Genomic DNA, 16,159 nt, shown 5'->3' with positions numbered 1-16,159 from the left:
CATGCTAATTACATATAGAAGATTTGTCGCAAGTGCCCAATTTGGAAAGGGTGCATAACTTCAATGTCTCGAACGTCAATTCGTGGTATTATTATTTTCACATGTCCTATACTTGGATAAAAAAATTCTTCACTCGCCTTTGCTTATTTCAATCCAGCACTGATCATTCTCAATTTCCCAATAATAGCTTTAAGTGTTAAGACTATTTGCAATCAAAGAACTCCAAATTTAATCACATAGAAAAACTTTTACTGAAAGAAAAAAAAAACTGACATTACACTCTCACCTTGTTTGATTTTAATACATATTCAAATAATTGAAAATAATATAAGTGATTTGATGTTAGATATTTTTAACCCCACCAGTGTGAAGAACTTAAACTCTTGCAAAATCAGAATAACTCATGGATTAATATTTTAATTCCATTTACCAAAAGGGTGTTGGGAGTAATTAAAACAAGAGCTGAGGCTTGCCGTTACTTCAACATTTATAACCTAGATACATAAAAGGTAGGACACTCAAAAGGACCAATCTACTCTCTTAAAAAATGCTATACTTTGGTAATGTCGCCTAATTAATTGCTCGGACAATTAAGTTATATTTGCTAGTTTTGTTTCAAAAAGAATATATAGTGTTTTTTCTTTTTTCAGATTTAAAAATAATTTAATTTAAACTCTCATTTACCATTAATGAGAAGTAATTATTAACACACAAATGTTATGATATATTTAAGATCACAACTATCAAAACACAAATATTATGACATGTTTAAGACCACGAATTTTAATTTTTTTTTTCTTAATTAAATTTTGTGTTCAATCAAATAAATTCACATAAACTGACTGAGCATGGGGTTTAATTTATGTGACAAGGCAAGTGCAACTTATGGCTACAAGTTTTAGGGTGGCCAAGAAGAAATTATAGTTGGTGAGTGTGAGTCAAATTTCAAATATAAAATCATATACAGGAAAATGCCTCTAGTTTTCCTTCTGGCAAATTGAATGTTACGCTAGTACAATTAAAAGTTCATTGGGGTAGCTGCACCCCCACCCCTACGCGTTTAAATTCTCGTACAACCCGTTTTTCTTCCTCCACACCTGTCCTTCCATCTACCATTCTTCCTTAGTCGTCTTATTCTCTTTAAGCTAAAAACTCATTATTTTTCTCACTTTGAGTACTTCTTGTTTTCATTTGAAAAAAATCCAAGAAAGTCACTTATTTCTCTAGTTATAGTTCATTGATTTGTGGGGTTGGTTCCATTCTTGTGAATAAATTTTACAATGGGAGATGAGTCAACTGGAAGAGTTTCAATTGATGCTCATGAACAAACAAGTAGTAACAAACTTCCAAATTTTCTCCTATCAGTTAAGCTCAAATATGTGAAACTTGGCTACCATTATTTGATTAGCCATGCTATGTATTTGTGCCTTGTTCCAATTTTGTTTGTTGTACCTGTTCATCTTTCTACAATAACTGTGGAAGACGTGGTCCAATTATGGGACCAACTCAAATTCAATCTTGTGACAGTTATTTTGTGCTCAGCCCTCATGGTTTTCTTGGCTACACTTTATTTTATGACTAGACCACGAAAAGTGTACCTAGTCGATTTTTCATGCTACAAGCCTAAACCTGATGTTATGTGTCCTAAGGAGTTATTCATGGATAGGTCAAAACAAGCCGGGACTTTCACTGAGGAGAATTTGGCCTTCCAGAAGAAAATACTGGAGAGGTCTGGTTTAGGTCAAAAGACGTATTTTCCGGAAGCACTTTTGAGGTTGCCACCAAATCCTAATATGGCTGAGGCAAGAAAAGAAGCTGAGATGATTATGTTTGGTGCAATTGATGAATTATTGGAGAAAACTGGTGTGAAGGCTAAGGATATTGGGATTCTTGTGGTGAATTGCAGTTTGTTTAATCCAACTCCATCACTTTCTGCCATGATTGTTAATCACTATAAGCTAAGAGGCAATATTATGAGTTACAATCTTGGTGGTATGGGCTGTAGTGCTGGATTAATTTCAATTGACCTTGCCAAGCAGATGCTACAGGTTTGTTCCCTTGGAAGACACCTTTTCTAAGTTCAGTAGTAGTGTAAACATTTTTCATCATCAAGTTACCTGCCATAACGGGGTAACTGTTTATAACAGACATGATTTGAAAACTCGAATAATAAAATAAAGAACTAATTATAATACATTAATTATATTGATAGTGTAAAAAAATATTTGCACTATATATAATGTAAACTCTTTTTTTCCCCTTTGCAAGGGTAAGTTACTTTTGAGTGTGTTTTGGTATTATCCGGTCAAACCTCGTCTTTTCTTGTTCTTTTTGTATCCTTTTAATTTTTGGTTAAAGACTTGTAGTATGATATTTAGAGAACTTGTAGTTTAAAGAATTCGGATTTGCTTTAATTAAAGAGAAAAAAATGGACTTGAATATAGTGAAATGATACAAAGAATTCATATATCTGATTTCAACTAATTTGAGATGTCGACGTAGTTGATTAATTAACTTGCATTCGACCATAACGATGAAGATGTGACATGATTTTGCTGAATTCAGTAGTAAAGAATTAGCCCATCATATCTAAAGGTTCAAGTGGACATAGCCAATTTAATGTCGAATATCTACTAACTGCCAGCTTTTAATGCTGTACTAAAAAAGGTCTTCCATATTAACTTCCTCCCATGTGGGAACCTGAACTGATCAGCTTTCAATTGTGCTTTAAATTCCTTTCTAAAAATAGTTACATTATAAAAACTATTTCTAGGAATTAATAATTTGTCACTACTAACTTTTCATATGTTATATCACACGTTGTAACAGGTGAACCCCAACTCTTATGCACTAGTAGTCAGCATGGAGAACATAACACTCAATTGGTATTTTGGCAACAACAGATCAATGCTTGTCTCAAATTGCATCTTCCGAATGGGAGGTGCTGCAATTTTACTATCGAATAAATCATCCGATCGTCGCCGTTCAAAGTACCAACTCGTCCACACAGTACGCACACACAAGGGTGCAGATGACAAGAGCTACGGCTGTGTGTTCCAAGAAGAAGACGACAACAAAAAAGTCGGTGTTTCGTTGTCCAAAGACCTAATGGCTGTAGCAGGGGAGGCCTTAAAAACCAACATCACGACTCTCGGACCAATAGTACTCCCAATGTCCGAACAACTACTATTTTTCGTCACATTAGTGGCGAGGAAAGTGTTCAAGATGAAAATTAAACCGTATATTCCTGATTTTAAGTTGGCGTTCGAGCATTTTTGCATTCATGCTGGTGGAAGGGCGGTGTTGGATGAGTTAGAGAAGAATCTTGAACTTAGTGAATGGCATATGGAGCCGTCAAGAATGACACTTTATAGATTTGGAAATACTTCGAGTAGTTCATTGTGGTATGAATTGGCATATACTGAAGCTACAGGGAGGATCAAGAAAGGTGATAGGACATGGCAAATTGCATTTGGTTCAGGATTTAAGTGTAACAGTGCTGTGTGGCGTGCACTAAGGACAATTAATCCTGCTAAGGAGAAGAATCCTTGGATGGATGAAATTGATGAATTCCCAGTTCAAGTGCCTAGAATTGCAACTATTAATGATTCTTGAAGAATTAATTATTTTCAACCCCCCAGAAAAGGGGAAGAAATAAATTATGTGATCATTGTTATTATTACTAGCTACTAGGTGGATATGTACTTTGGTTATGAGTTAAGAAAGCAATACAATTACTTCTATTTTATAAGTTACGTTGTTATATGCCTATTGATCATGATTATAAACCATATATATAAGTCAAAATACTTTACCTCATATAATGTCATATTGTTAATTTATTACATATGATCTTCCAGAACGTACACAGGAAAAATAACGAGAGGTTGTGGTCCAAGAGCAAAAAGCATCTCACTTTTCAAATTTAGAACTTACAAATCACATAAAAGTACTGCTATGAATCATAACTTTATAAGGGTGAAAATGATTTACTTTACTTTAAAAAATTAAACTTTCTTTTCAAATATGAACAATAGACATTCTCTTTTCTTTATTCTATGCAATATCTATTTTATCTTTAATATTTTCAATCCTCCTATGTAATTTTTTTTTAACCTAGGTCTTTATAGATTTGTATTTAAATTCTATTATAAGTAGAATGATCCTTTTATGAATTTATTACAAAAATATAATGTTACTTTTTATTATTGATATTTTAATATTACATGCATTTTTTAAAAAATATTTTGAATTATCTGCATTGAAATATATTTATAAAGTTATTTTACCTGTTATTTTTACTTGTATAAATAGATATAAAAGTTTTGATTATTAATAAAAACATTCTTATTCTTCTCATTTATTTCATTATAGAATGACATTAATTTATATACTCAACTAGTATTTCTCACTTTTTTTCTGTCTCGAAAATAACATTTATTTTTTATAGAAAAATTTGTTACATAGATTAAAGAGATTTAAAAGAATCATAATTTTAAAGAAGTAAAAGAAAAGAAGACAAGTTGATAATGTAAGGGTACAATAGGAATTTAAAGAACTCAATTAGGATAAAAGAGGAAGAAAGTCTATTATTCAAAGTTGAAGGGAGAGTTTGATTTTAAAGCAAAGTTAAAGGGTGAAAATCATTTTCACCCTAACTTTTTATAGTCAACAATATCACGTCCTTAGTCTTCAACTAAGCGCACGTGCGACACTTGACAACTCGCTCACGTTCTTGCACAACTTGCTCACGATCTTGCTATGCCAAGTCAGCCTAGATTACTACACTCAAGATCGCTAAGGGAATAGTAATTGAGAAAGACAAGAGAAATTTGCTAGAAGGAAGCTTTTTATTATAGAAGACTTAATTGATTTTGCTTGATGATTTACAAATGAATGATCTTCCTATTTATACTACTCACCTAGGGACTAGTATGTAAATAATAATTATTAAACAAATCCCTACATATTTACTAATAAGCCCCTATTCTAGAAATCTCTACACATCTAGAGTATTCCAAGGACTTTCCGTGCAAATCTATGAAATTCTAGGGTCTTCCAAGAGAAACCTCTCTATATCTCTAGAATCTTCCCATAATATCTACTCTTCCTCTTATGTAATCATTCCACATGGCAAATATATGTGCTAAGTGTCACCTATGTGGTATGATGACATGGTGGGTCCTCACAACAATATCTAAAATTCTGATTTAAAAAATTGTTGGACTCGAATAGTAATTCACGCTAATATTCTTTTGAGTCAGAAGTATTTAAGCGCCCATTTAATTTGGGTCATTTGTTATTCCAGTACTACAAATATTAATGGAACAGCTTGATATTGGTTTGGCCAATAATACAAAAACCTAATCTTCGATATTTAAAATTTTCAAAATACTTGTTTGGAGAATATTTCAAGTTAAATAGTGGCTTCTACTAAAAAAAAAATCTATTTCGCCAATTTTTTTTTTCAAGTGAAGTCCTATCCAAAAAGAAAAAAAACAATTTGCAAATACTCTTCTTTAATGTCAGTTTCAAATAACAAGGGGCAAGACTACATCCCGCGAAGAGTAGTCAGTTAAATAGCTTTTGCTGGAAAACTATATATAGTATATGGATATATTTCAAATCTTGCATGTTCTTGACAAAATTTCTGACTTCTTCACTGGTCCAAACACCTATACTAATAAATGCTGCTATATGAATATGAAAGATGGTAGGCAAGTTGGAAATCAGCTGGGCCAAGTCTGAAAACTCGAAGGACTCGAAAATTTGCTGGAAATTTAAATGCTGAGACCACTTGACCTAAATTGGCTGTCACAATTAATTGAGAACAAAGAAAACAACGTTGCATAAAATCAACGGTGCATACCGTTGGAGATGTATAGACTAAATTTAGTCGGTCGAATTATTATTTTTGGCTGCTAATTGTAATCTACTAAGTTTTGATTTTGTCTAGTTTTGTTAAATTATGTACAGACACCATAGGCGACTAACAAAAACTTTCCGAACCATGTGCTTATCCAATGAGGAAAAGTGCAACATCATTTATTGTCAAAGAAGAAAATAGCAGGCAAACAAAAAAACAGGGGAACCCTTTTGTTATTGACTTAACACAAGGCCTAACAAAAACAGTTAACCTATTAAATGAATTAAATGAAAGAGTTCATTTAATCTATAAACTCATTATCAATATTCTTTTTAATTTGAGTTGCAGAGTCAAATTGATCACTCTGCTTTGATATTAATTGTTACTATAAGATTGAATAGAAGAACCCAATACATAATAAAAAAGACTAAACTATAAATGGGAAAAATTGCAGTAAGAGTGTTTGGGATGCCGATCGTAAACTCTAAATTGAATACTGCTAATCAAGTAAAAGGAGAAGAATAAATGAGAGTGATAAGATTGAGGATATATTCTCAGTTCAGGTGTTCCCAAAGTGGTGCCTCTTTTCTTGTTGAAAATTAACTTCTCTAATTCTATTTTTCAATTGAGAAGTTATACATCAATAATGTATGTACGTTTGCTTGCGATATTTAGAGAATTCAAGAAAACCTTATTTTAAATTTAGAGTGAAAAAAGACTTTGTGTTCCATTTTTTTTTTATTTTTTTTTTTTTGGTGGTAAAAAAGGCTTCTGTGCTTGCTTAAAAAAGCTGAATAGACAAGGTTGAGAGAAGAGAGAACGTCGTATAATTCAATGTTTTTGCTTTTACACTTTCCTTAATTTTGGTTTAATTATAGAGCTAATTAACGACATCCAATATTTCCGCTAACTTTTTATGATAAATCGGCATTATAGATAATGGCTTAATAGCACACAATGCATATTTCCTGGATCATGTGCTAAACTTAGTTAAAATAATACTAACTAAAACATAAAAATAAAAATTAAACAAATTTGGTTTGGCAACCTTAAAAAGAGCACTCAATGATCTCTTGTTATAAAAAACAAAAGAATTTGTAACAAATTTGGATTGGCAAAACGACTAAAATTTGAGACCTGAGGATACATACCATTTTGCAAATCTGTAAGGGTCATTGGCAATGACGGCCCTTTGTGCCGGTTTTTAGTTTTAGCCCCTCATAATGTCCTATAAGTTATGCTCCTCATGACTAAAAAATTTATGACTCATGGCATTAGTTCGATTGTTGAAGGTAAAAAGTTAAAACCAGCCCATTTGAAGGGCAAAAATTAAAGAGATCATTTCCTCATTTTTTAAAGTGCAATTTCTTTAATCTGTAACACCAATGGAGATCTTGATTTTAGTCGATTAGCCTTAACTCTCTTCAAGGTTCCTCATTTCTTGCTCTACGAAAAGGAAAAAACTGTATCAATAATAGGAATACGGTATTAAAAACTTTAATTCAATGAACCACCAAAATTAAAATGATAGAGAGAAACTAAGCTCGACTCCTACTAGTTTCGAGATGGAAGAAGAAACGTATCGACGTGTGACAATGTAAAGGCTCCAACTGCTAATTAATATGACTCAGAAACTTGTTTTAAAGTTGAAATTAACTCCTCTATATATAGTATATAACTAGATTTCCCAACTACTCCAATTGATAAACAAGAAGATATAATATGCATATGATGAAAGTTGATCCAGCGGGAGGACATGGTGGAACAAGTTGGGATGAGAAGGGACGAGACCAAGTTGCTGGAATTTATGTTTTCTACAAAGAAGAACAAGTTGTTGCACTTCAGTTCGTGTTCTATGAAAATGGCAACTTTGTTCAGTCAAAGAGACATGGTGTTTTTGATGAACGTGAAAACTACGCTGCAGTTATCTTTGATTATCCGTCAGAGTATCCTACTTCGATAATTGGTTCTGTGAGACCCTGGATGCCAGAATTGAGCTCAATAACATTTGTTACCAACAAGGGTTCCTATGGACCATTTGGGACACTTTCAACTGAGTACAAACACTTCAACTTTCCGGTAGGACGAGGTATATTCGGGGGTCTATATGAAGCTGAACATCACATCCGGCATGACTACGTGAAGGTTAAAAACGAAAAAAGAAGAAGAAGATTAACTTACCAATTAAAAATTTCCAAATTATGTAGGGATTATCTTTTGAGTTTTACATTATTAAGAAGTTAATCGTGAAGCCCCGTTTCTTCTATGATGTATAGCGAGGTAATTAAATCATCTGCAATTTTTATTCCCAAATGTCATCTTCTTTACTAGCATTTTGCTTTCGGAGAAGGGTATAATTGAATGATTTGCACACTAACTTCCTTAGTTTCTTGCAAATCATAAACGTCACTTTTTCTATACTGTAATACATGGCTAAAAGGCCCAAACTTAATTTGACGGACGATCGCAAGTCTTAGGTAGAACGCCACCACTTATAACGTCAGCTATTGTACTTTAAAAGTTGTCAACTTTTGCACCAAAAGTCTTGTAAAATACAAAATTGTCCTCATCCGCCCCAGTCAAATGAGAAGTATACTCACTCCATCTGGTGTGCCCTGAACTCTAAATATTGTTACTCCAGTCAAATGACACCTATACTCCCTCGTTTCTTTTTTTGGGAGTCAAAACTAGTTACATGAATTTTGACCAATATCTTAATATTTTTTCACCATATTGATATAGCAGGAATTGCAATTAGTACGTTTCATATTTTCAGTTATCTAATTTTAGTTCCAAATGTTTGAGTTAGTCTAATCTTAATTTATGTCCTTAAATTAGCTAAACCGACTATTTTGTTGCGGAATGCATAAATGGGAGGGACCATCAAATCGAGTGATAGAGAATATTAGATTGTTGTTTCAATGTCACCTTTTGCTTGTGATATGTAGTGAGTTAACGACAGAGGAGATTTTACGTTAACTCTTGCCACTAAATGTTTACTCAAACTATTGTGTCATTCCATTATTCATTATTGACATTAGTATTATGTAAATGCAAATCTGTGGAGTCTGTAAATGCATTCAGCGGAGTATATGCAATTGCCAATGATATTAAGAAGGCTGACCTCTTGTTTGTAGTTGAATAAGAGTAATAACACCTCATAATCAAAGGAGTCTGAAGTTTTCAAGAAAAATTCTACAAAGGGTCAAATGAGAAAAAAATAGTAATTAGTTTTGTTTAACTCTTAAAACGACAAATAATTTGAGACAGTCATTTTTAAATAACCACGATATACAATTTGAGACCAAGGAGTAAGATGTAAAGAGTCATCTCATCCGAAGGAGTAAGATGTAAAGAGTCATCTCATCCGTTAATTTCCATTTATAAAAGTGTAAATGCAGTTTTGTAAGGAAATATGAATTTTTATTAAGATGAGAGATCTCTATATGTAAAGAGCCATCTCATCCGAGCCTATCTTGATTTCGGTCGCGAGTTAAATTAGCCATAAAACTTTCGAGCTTATCTTGCACTATACATAATGCTTTCACTTAATCAACGGGGATAATTTCGATTTATCCAAAAAAGAAAAACAGTAATAGGAACACAGTATAGAAAACTGATTCAATTAATGACCACGAATATTAAATTGAAACAGAGAAAACAAGCTTGACTCCCTAGTTTCGAGATGGAAAAAGAAACGTATCGACGTGTTTTAGTGAACAGGCTTCGATCCGAGTGCTAATCTATATGACCAAAAAAGTTCTTTAGAAGTTGGAATTAACTCCTCTATATATAACTAGATTTTCCAACACTCCAATTATTCATAAACAAGAGAATATAATATGGATATGACTAAAGTTGGGGCAGAGAAGGTAGCAAGTGGTGGATACAATTGGGATGAAAAGGGACGAGACCAAGTTGTTGGGATTTATGTTTACTACAACAACCACACAGTTATTTCACTTCAGTTTCTTTTCTATGAAAATGGCAACTTAGTTTAGACAAACGGGCATGGTCTTTCTGAAACTGCTTACAGCTACGCTGCAGTTATCTTTGATTATCCGTCCGAGTATGTTACTTCCAACCCGCGACTTTTGTAGGTTAAAAAAAAAAAAAGTTGAACCAAAATAGCACAAAAATAAAATAAAATAGAAAACTAAGTTTCACGCACGAAAAGAGGGCAACAAAATCTGCCCCCCGCCTTTGTTCTTTGGCCAATTTTTTTTAAAAATTGACGTTTTTTCCGTACTTTGCTTGAAGATTAGTCATAATTCAAAATGCTGGAATATCAATATTTTATATAGAACTTGATATCTTTTTTTGCGTATAATAATGTCGGCTCATTACATCAAGTACACCTAAACGTTTGGATCGTCGTTTTAGGGGTTCTAAAGTGCCCCGAAGTAAGCTTTTTTTGTTTGGAAACTTGTTATATATAGGTTTAAGTGTCATATTTTATAGGGTTTTTATTTATTTAGGATGTCGCACGAGTTATTATTAATCAACAATAAAGACTAAGATAACTAATTATCATTAAGAAAATAATAACCAAAAATATATATAATATAAACATAAAATGTATACTTTATTTACAAATACACAATCTCAGGTCCCACATCTGGGAGCCTTTAGAGTACGGCTAGGCCTAAGGCCAACCCTACCACCCCCACCACCCTTACCATCATCTTCATCCCTTCCTCCTCTTAATCTGTACATGCTCTATGGTATGATCATCCTTGCTTCTCTTCCTTCCCTTCTTTCGACCCGGACCCTGGTTTATAACTTGCTTCCTATGGGAGATGACGGTGGGCGGTGGCAGTGGGACAACAACATCAGGAGTCTCGTCAATCTCATTAGGAGACCCGTCCACAGGCGCGGAAGAATGAACCTGAAATAACATATAAATAATTTAGCTTAGATTTATTCTAAACTAAACATGAAATAAACAATTAATTAATAAATTATTTTATTTTATTGTAAAAATCAAACCTATGTGTCGACGGCCTCCTGATATGACTAGTGAGAGGGCTCCTGAGCTAATTCCTGAACGGTCTCCTCAGTGGACCCCGGAGCTGTAACTAGAGCCCGAGCCGGAGAAGGGTCCGCAGGCGTAGAAAAATGAACCTGAAATAACATATAAATAATTTAGTTTAGATTTATTCTAAACTAAACATGAAATAACACATAAAAAAATAATTAATAAATTATTTTATTCTAAAAATCAAACATGTGTGTCGACGGCCTCCTGAGATGCCTGGTGAGAGGGCTCCTAAGCTGCCTCTGGAGCAGGAGATGCAGATGGTGCCAAAGCTACAGATGGTGCCGTATCAAACACAAAGTCCTCGAATATGGCGTCAAAGGCCAGATGTAGGTCACCTTGTAGATCACGAACCGGCCGCTCACCCTGTGGATCACGAAGTGGTGGATGTGGAAATGAAGGCCAGGACACATAATCTGACAAAGGGTCCGGCGTATACAGAGGTGTCCGTGAAGTCGACAGCCGGGAAGAAGAAGTCAATAGGATATCTGTAGTCGACTCTCGGTAAGAACTCGACGAGATCTCTGAAGTCGACGGAGCCTCATCACCTCTGCGAGCCCTACCAACTCTGCGACGGCCACCAGCTCCTCGGCGACCACGACCACCTGCTGCCTGAGGTGGGGCACCGGGAACACGCTCACCGAGACTCTCAAAGTCATGTGCCTGTCGCATACGAGTCTCGGCAGGCTCAATCATCTGTGCTGCATACTCCGCTGTCTCGGGCGCCTGCGTACGGGCAGTGCTCTCATAGCGCATGATCTGGACGGTCCGTACTTGATATGTTTGCAAATATTAACAATTGAATAAATTTGTAAAGTTGTACATAAGACGATGGATTAAGTTTAAGACAAATAAAACTTACCAGCGCCTCATACGCTCCTGCGAGAGCTACATATCCTAGGCCATCTGGACGACGCCTAGAGGTGTGTCTAACAATGATGTGAGTGATCCACATGTACCACTCCATGTACACATGGATCGGAGTGTCATGTCCAACCGCCCCTAGGCTCTTCATCCTCGCATCCCAACTCTGGACCTGCTGCTGCACATGGAGCCGTCATGCATTATCGACGCCCGCACGCTCGTCCCTCACATAGTGGTCATGCGCCCAATCCGTGGCCGCGGGTATATTTTGTACATACCCAAACTGCCGTAACACGCGGTCGGGCGCGTGATACTCAACGATATTCATATGTATCAATGGATACCGCGATATTCACATGTACTGACCAGCCCTACAAAACACTGGCAGCTCATCCAAAATATGATCATATGGCGTCCATATAAAAGCTTGTAAAGAGAATTGAACTAGTTAACAATAAAAAACTAAAATAGTAGCTATGTGGTCTAGCGTGTGGATCTAAAATACGAACATACCGTCTGCGGCGTCATGCGATCTAGTTGATCCCTAAACGGGAGAAGGCTGTGGTGTGTCTCCGCACATCGACGTACGCTTCGCGACCATCTCCGTGCGTATGGCATCGGTACAGCAAGATAGTCAGCAGGAGGGTGAGCTAGTGTGGGCTGAAAAGGTCTCAACCTAGTCCACATCCATATCTGATATAGTCATTAAAAAAATTTCTTATCAGTCATCGTTTTAAAAAAATATATTTGTATTTAATTCCACGCACTTAAATATATTACCTGAAGGAGCGAACAAAATGCAGGGACCTCAACCCTCGTGCGCATAGAACATCGGCAGAATCCTCGATACATGTAGCCCAGCACAGCAGCGCCCTAACTATAACATCCTAACTCGGCGAAATCATCGATATACCGAAGATACCTCAAGCTCACATGCGAAACGGAGTGTTCGGGAACAGGATGGCGCCGAATATAATGAGTAGGTATAGACACGCACGTCGATCAATATCAGCCTGAGGTGTGTCCTCTTCATTCGAATGCTGCATGTCTATGAGGCGCAAGTGAACATAAAGGGCTGCAACAAAAGCCGACTGTGGCCCGAAATATCACCACCCGGCGCCGCGAAACCGGTGATCCTAGTCAACTCATCTCGGTAAGGCGGCAGAACCTGAGGCTCCTCAATATACAATGGGCGTCCCACAACCTGTAGCCCATAAATGACCTCCACATCCTGGAGGGTAATGGTAGCCTCACCGGTGCGGAGATGAAATATGTGCATCTCCGGTTGCCACCTCTCAACCAAGGCCGTCACTAGTGACCTATCGTGCTGTACCCAACCAAATTCGACGCACCGATAGATACCGCCCCGACGTAGTATATCCAGGACGCGAGGATGTAAGGGGCAAGCAGTTAAGATCTCCCATGTTGAGTCCCTTAACTGGGTACGAACCTAAGCCTCAGGCTTTAGGTTGGATGTCCATATATGCTGCGACCTATGCTCCGGCTGAAGATATAGTACCTCTCGGTCGAAAGGCCCCGGATCAAGAGGGTGGTGATCCATCTATTTTACACATTTTAAATCAATCATTAACAAGTAATATTAGTTATGTAATCTTTTATCGAAAATTATATTACGGATTGTGGTGATCCATCTATTTTACGCATTTTAAATCAATCATTCACAAGTAATATTAGTTATGTAATCTTTTATCGAAAATTATATTAAGGATTGGGTGATCCATCTGTTTTACGCATTTTAAATCAATCATTAACAAGTAATATTAGTTATGTAATCTCTAATCGAAAATTATATTAAGGATTGTGGTGATCCATCTGTTTTACGCATTTTAAATCAATTATTAACAAGTAGTATTGGTTATTTAATCTTTTATCAAAAATTATATTAAGGGATTTCAATCATAAACTGCGGGTTTTCAATCCTAAACTACGGGTTATGAATCCTAAACTAAGGGTTTTCAATCATAAAATAAGTGTTTTCAATTATTAACAAGTAATATTAGTTATGTAATCTTTTATCGAAAATTATATTAACGATTGTGGTGATCCATTTGTTTTATGCATTTTAAATCAATTATTAACAAGTAGTACTAGTTATGTAATCTTTTATCGAAAATTATATTAAGGGTTTTCAATCCTAAATTATGAGTTGTCAATCCTAAACTAACAGCCTGGTTGGATGGGCTTAAAAAAGCTACTTATAAGCTGAAAACAGCTTATAAGTAAAAAAAAAAAAAAATAGTGTACCTCAACTTATTTTTTTTGGGCCTATAAGCTGTTTTAGATAAACTAAGTCAAACGGGTCAAATTATTTTTTTGGGCTTATTTTAACACAAAATGACTTATAAGCTGGTCAGTCAAACACTCAAAAAAACTGAAAACAACTTATAAGCAACTTATAAGCCAATCCAAACAGGCTCTAAGGGTTTTCAATCCTAAAATATAAAGATTAATAATTAATAAGTCAAATAATTAACAACTCTCTAGCAAACAATTAACTAACTAATCAAACAATTAACAAATTATTATCATATATTTAATAAATAAACAATTAATTAACTAATCAAAAAATTAACAAATGATTATCATATATTTAATAAATATACAATTAACTAACTAATCAAAATAGTAACAAATTATTGACAAATAAATAATTGGCTTAACAAAAACTAAATAAATAATTAGCTAATCTAACTTAACAAATACTAAATAAACAATTAATAAATAGTTAACTAGTTAACAACAAATAAACAAATAAAAAAAATTAAACAAAAAAAAAAGGGGCAGCCCCAAAAACACAAAAAAAAAATGCGCAAAAGTTTTTTTTTTCCGCAACAATTACATAATGATCATGCTTAGGGTAATAATAAATTTAACAATGTAATAGAAAATTCGTAGTGAAATACTTAGATTGAAGCTTTTTTTTGAGTTTTCCAAATGAGTCCTACACTGCTCTATTCCAAAATCCAACCTTAGAAATTTGTTTCTACACTTCAATATATCAAGAATATTGACTTTCGGATTGAAAAACAACACGAATATTGACTTTCGGATTGAAAAACAACACGAAAACGACATTTTGGGGGTTGGGGACCACTTAAATCGCCCTTTAATGGTGTTTTTTTTTTTTTTTGAAACTGGGGAAGGAGGTTGGGCGACTTTTGTTGCCTTCTTTCACGTTCGTATGTGAAACTTAGTTATATATATTTTGTGCTATTTTGGTTTAACTTTTTTTTTTTTTTACCAACAAAAGTAGCGGACTCATGTTACTTCGGTAAGTGGTTCTGTGAGCCTACCATATATGACCACTATAAAATTTGGTACCAACAAGGGTTCCTATGGACCATTTGGGACCCCGTCAAGAGATGATAGATACTTTAACCTTCACATTGGAATAAGGGGTTTATTTGGCGGGTTTCACGGCAGAGCAAATAGTTTTGGCATTGACAGTATTGGGGTCTATATGAAGAACAATCATATCCTCCATGATTAATTTGAAAGATCCTAAAGTGAAGGATGAAAAGGAAGAAGATTAACTCGCCTTCTACATATTTCCAAATTATGTAGTTCGTCTTATAGTACTCTATGCTTATTTATGGTTTTAATTACATGTGCACAATCGATCTACTGATTGATGCTTGGTTTTTATTATGTAATTTGAGGATTATCTTTTGAGTTTCTTCATTACTTAATGAAGTTAATGGTGAAGCCCCGTTTCCTCTAGTGAGGTGAGGTGAGTCATCTGCCTTTTTGATTCCCAAATGTCAATCTTCATTTTGATTCCCAAATGCCATCTTCATTTTTGGTTCCCAAATGTCATCTTCATTTTGATTACTAGAATTTTGCTCTCGGAGAAGTGTATATTTATACCTATACTAGTAAATATAACCACGTTTCGCGCGGTCTTGAAATACCTCATTTAAATTTATCAAATGATCTTTTCCTAAACCGTAAATATTAAAAGTAACCCAAAAAGTAGATTCTGCAAAAACTAATAATGTTGAGTAGTGACCCTTGATCAATTTTATCGCTATCTCCCAGATGCACGCAGTGCCCAAACTAAAAATTTATCGTAAAAATGGTCCGGGATAAACATTGTGAAGGTAAGTTTTCCATGTAGAACATGGTTACCAGTAACGGTTAATTATATGTCAAAGATTTTCTACTAACATTCAAACTAGAGTTGGCTGCAATAGAGTTTTGTTTTACTTCAAATTGGATTCTGCTCCAATAGACTTTTGTTTATGCAAATGGGTTATATTAGTATGATATGAAGTATACTCTTTATGCAGGTATTAGTGAAATAAACCATTTGATTAAAGAGGAAAACAGCATGCTGAGCATAGTATAAATGTTCTGGTTGTTAATACCAT

General features: G+C 34.8%; 2 protein-coding genes across 2 annotated transcripts; both read left to right on the top strand.

Moving 5' to 3' along the window:
- The first annotated feature begins 1,043 nt into the window (after positions 1–1,043).
- Positions 1,044–3,751, top strand: LOC132609554 (3-ketoacyl-CoA synthase 11-like). Its single transcript, XM_060323601.1, has 2 exons — positions 1,044–2,048; positions 2,830–3,751. The coding sequence occupies exons 1-2, from the start codon at positions 1,281–1,283 to the stop codon at positions 3,613–3,615; spliced, it is 1,554 nt and encodes a 517-aa protein (XP_060179584.1). The 5' UTR covers positions 1,044–1,280; the 3' UTR covers positions 3,616–3,751.
- Positions 3,752–7,417: 3,666 nt separating this feature from the next.
- LOC132610418 (jacalin-related lectin 24-like) lies at positions 7,418–8,179 on the top strand. Its single transcript, XM_060324712.1, has one exon. It carries the CDS (start codon positions 7,589–7,591, stop codon positions 8,108–8,110), a length of 522 nt encoding a protein of 173 aa, XP_060180695.1. The 5' UTR covers positions 7,418–7,588; the 3' UTR covers positions 8,111–8,179.
- Positions 8,180–16,159: the final 7,980 nt, after the last annotated feature.

Source organism: Lycium barbarum, chromosome 9 (assembly GCF_019175385.1).
Source record: "Lycium barbarum isolate Lr01 chromosome 9, ASM1917538v2, whole genome shotgun sequence".
Classification (NCBI taxonomy): Eukaryota; Viridiplantae; Streptophyta; class Magnoliopsida; order Solanales; family Solanaceae; genus Lycium; species Lycium barbarum.
Note: the sequence above shows the minus strand (reverse complement) of the source record. Positions and strands in the feature narration are given on the sequence as shown.

Coding starts and splice junctions, on each gene's coding strand:
- LOC132610418 (XM_060324712.1), top strand. CDS start 7,589: ATGCATATGATGAAAGTTGATCCAGCGGGAGGACATGGTGGAACAAGT.
- LOC132609554 (XM_060323601.1), top strand. CDS start 1,281: ATGGGAGATGAGTCAACTGGAAGAGTTTCAATTGATGCTCATGAACAA. Junction 2,049..2,829: donor TTGCCAAGCAGATGCTACAG/GTTTGTTCCCTT, acceptor ACGTTGTAACAG/GTGAACCCCAACTCTTATGC.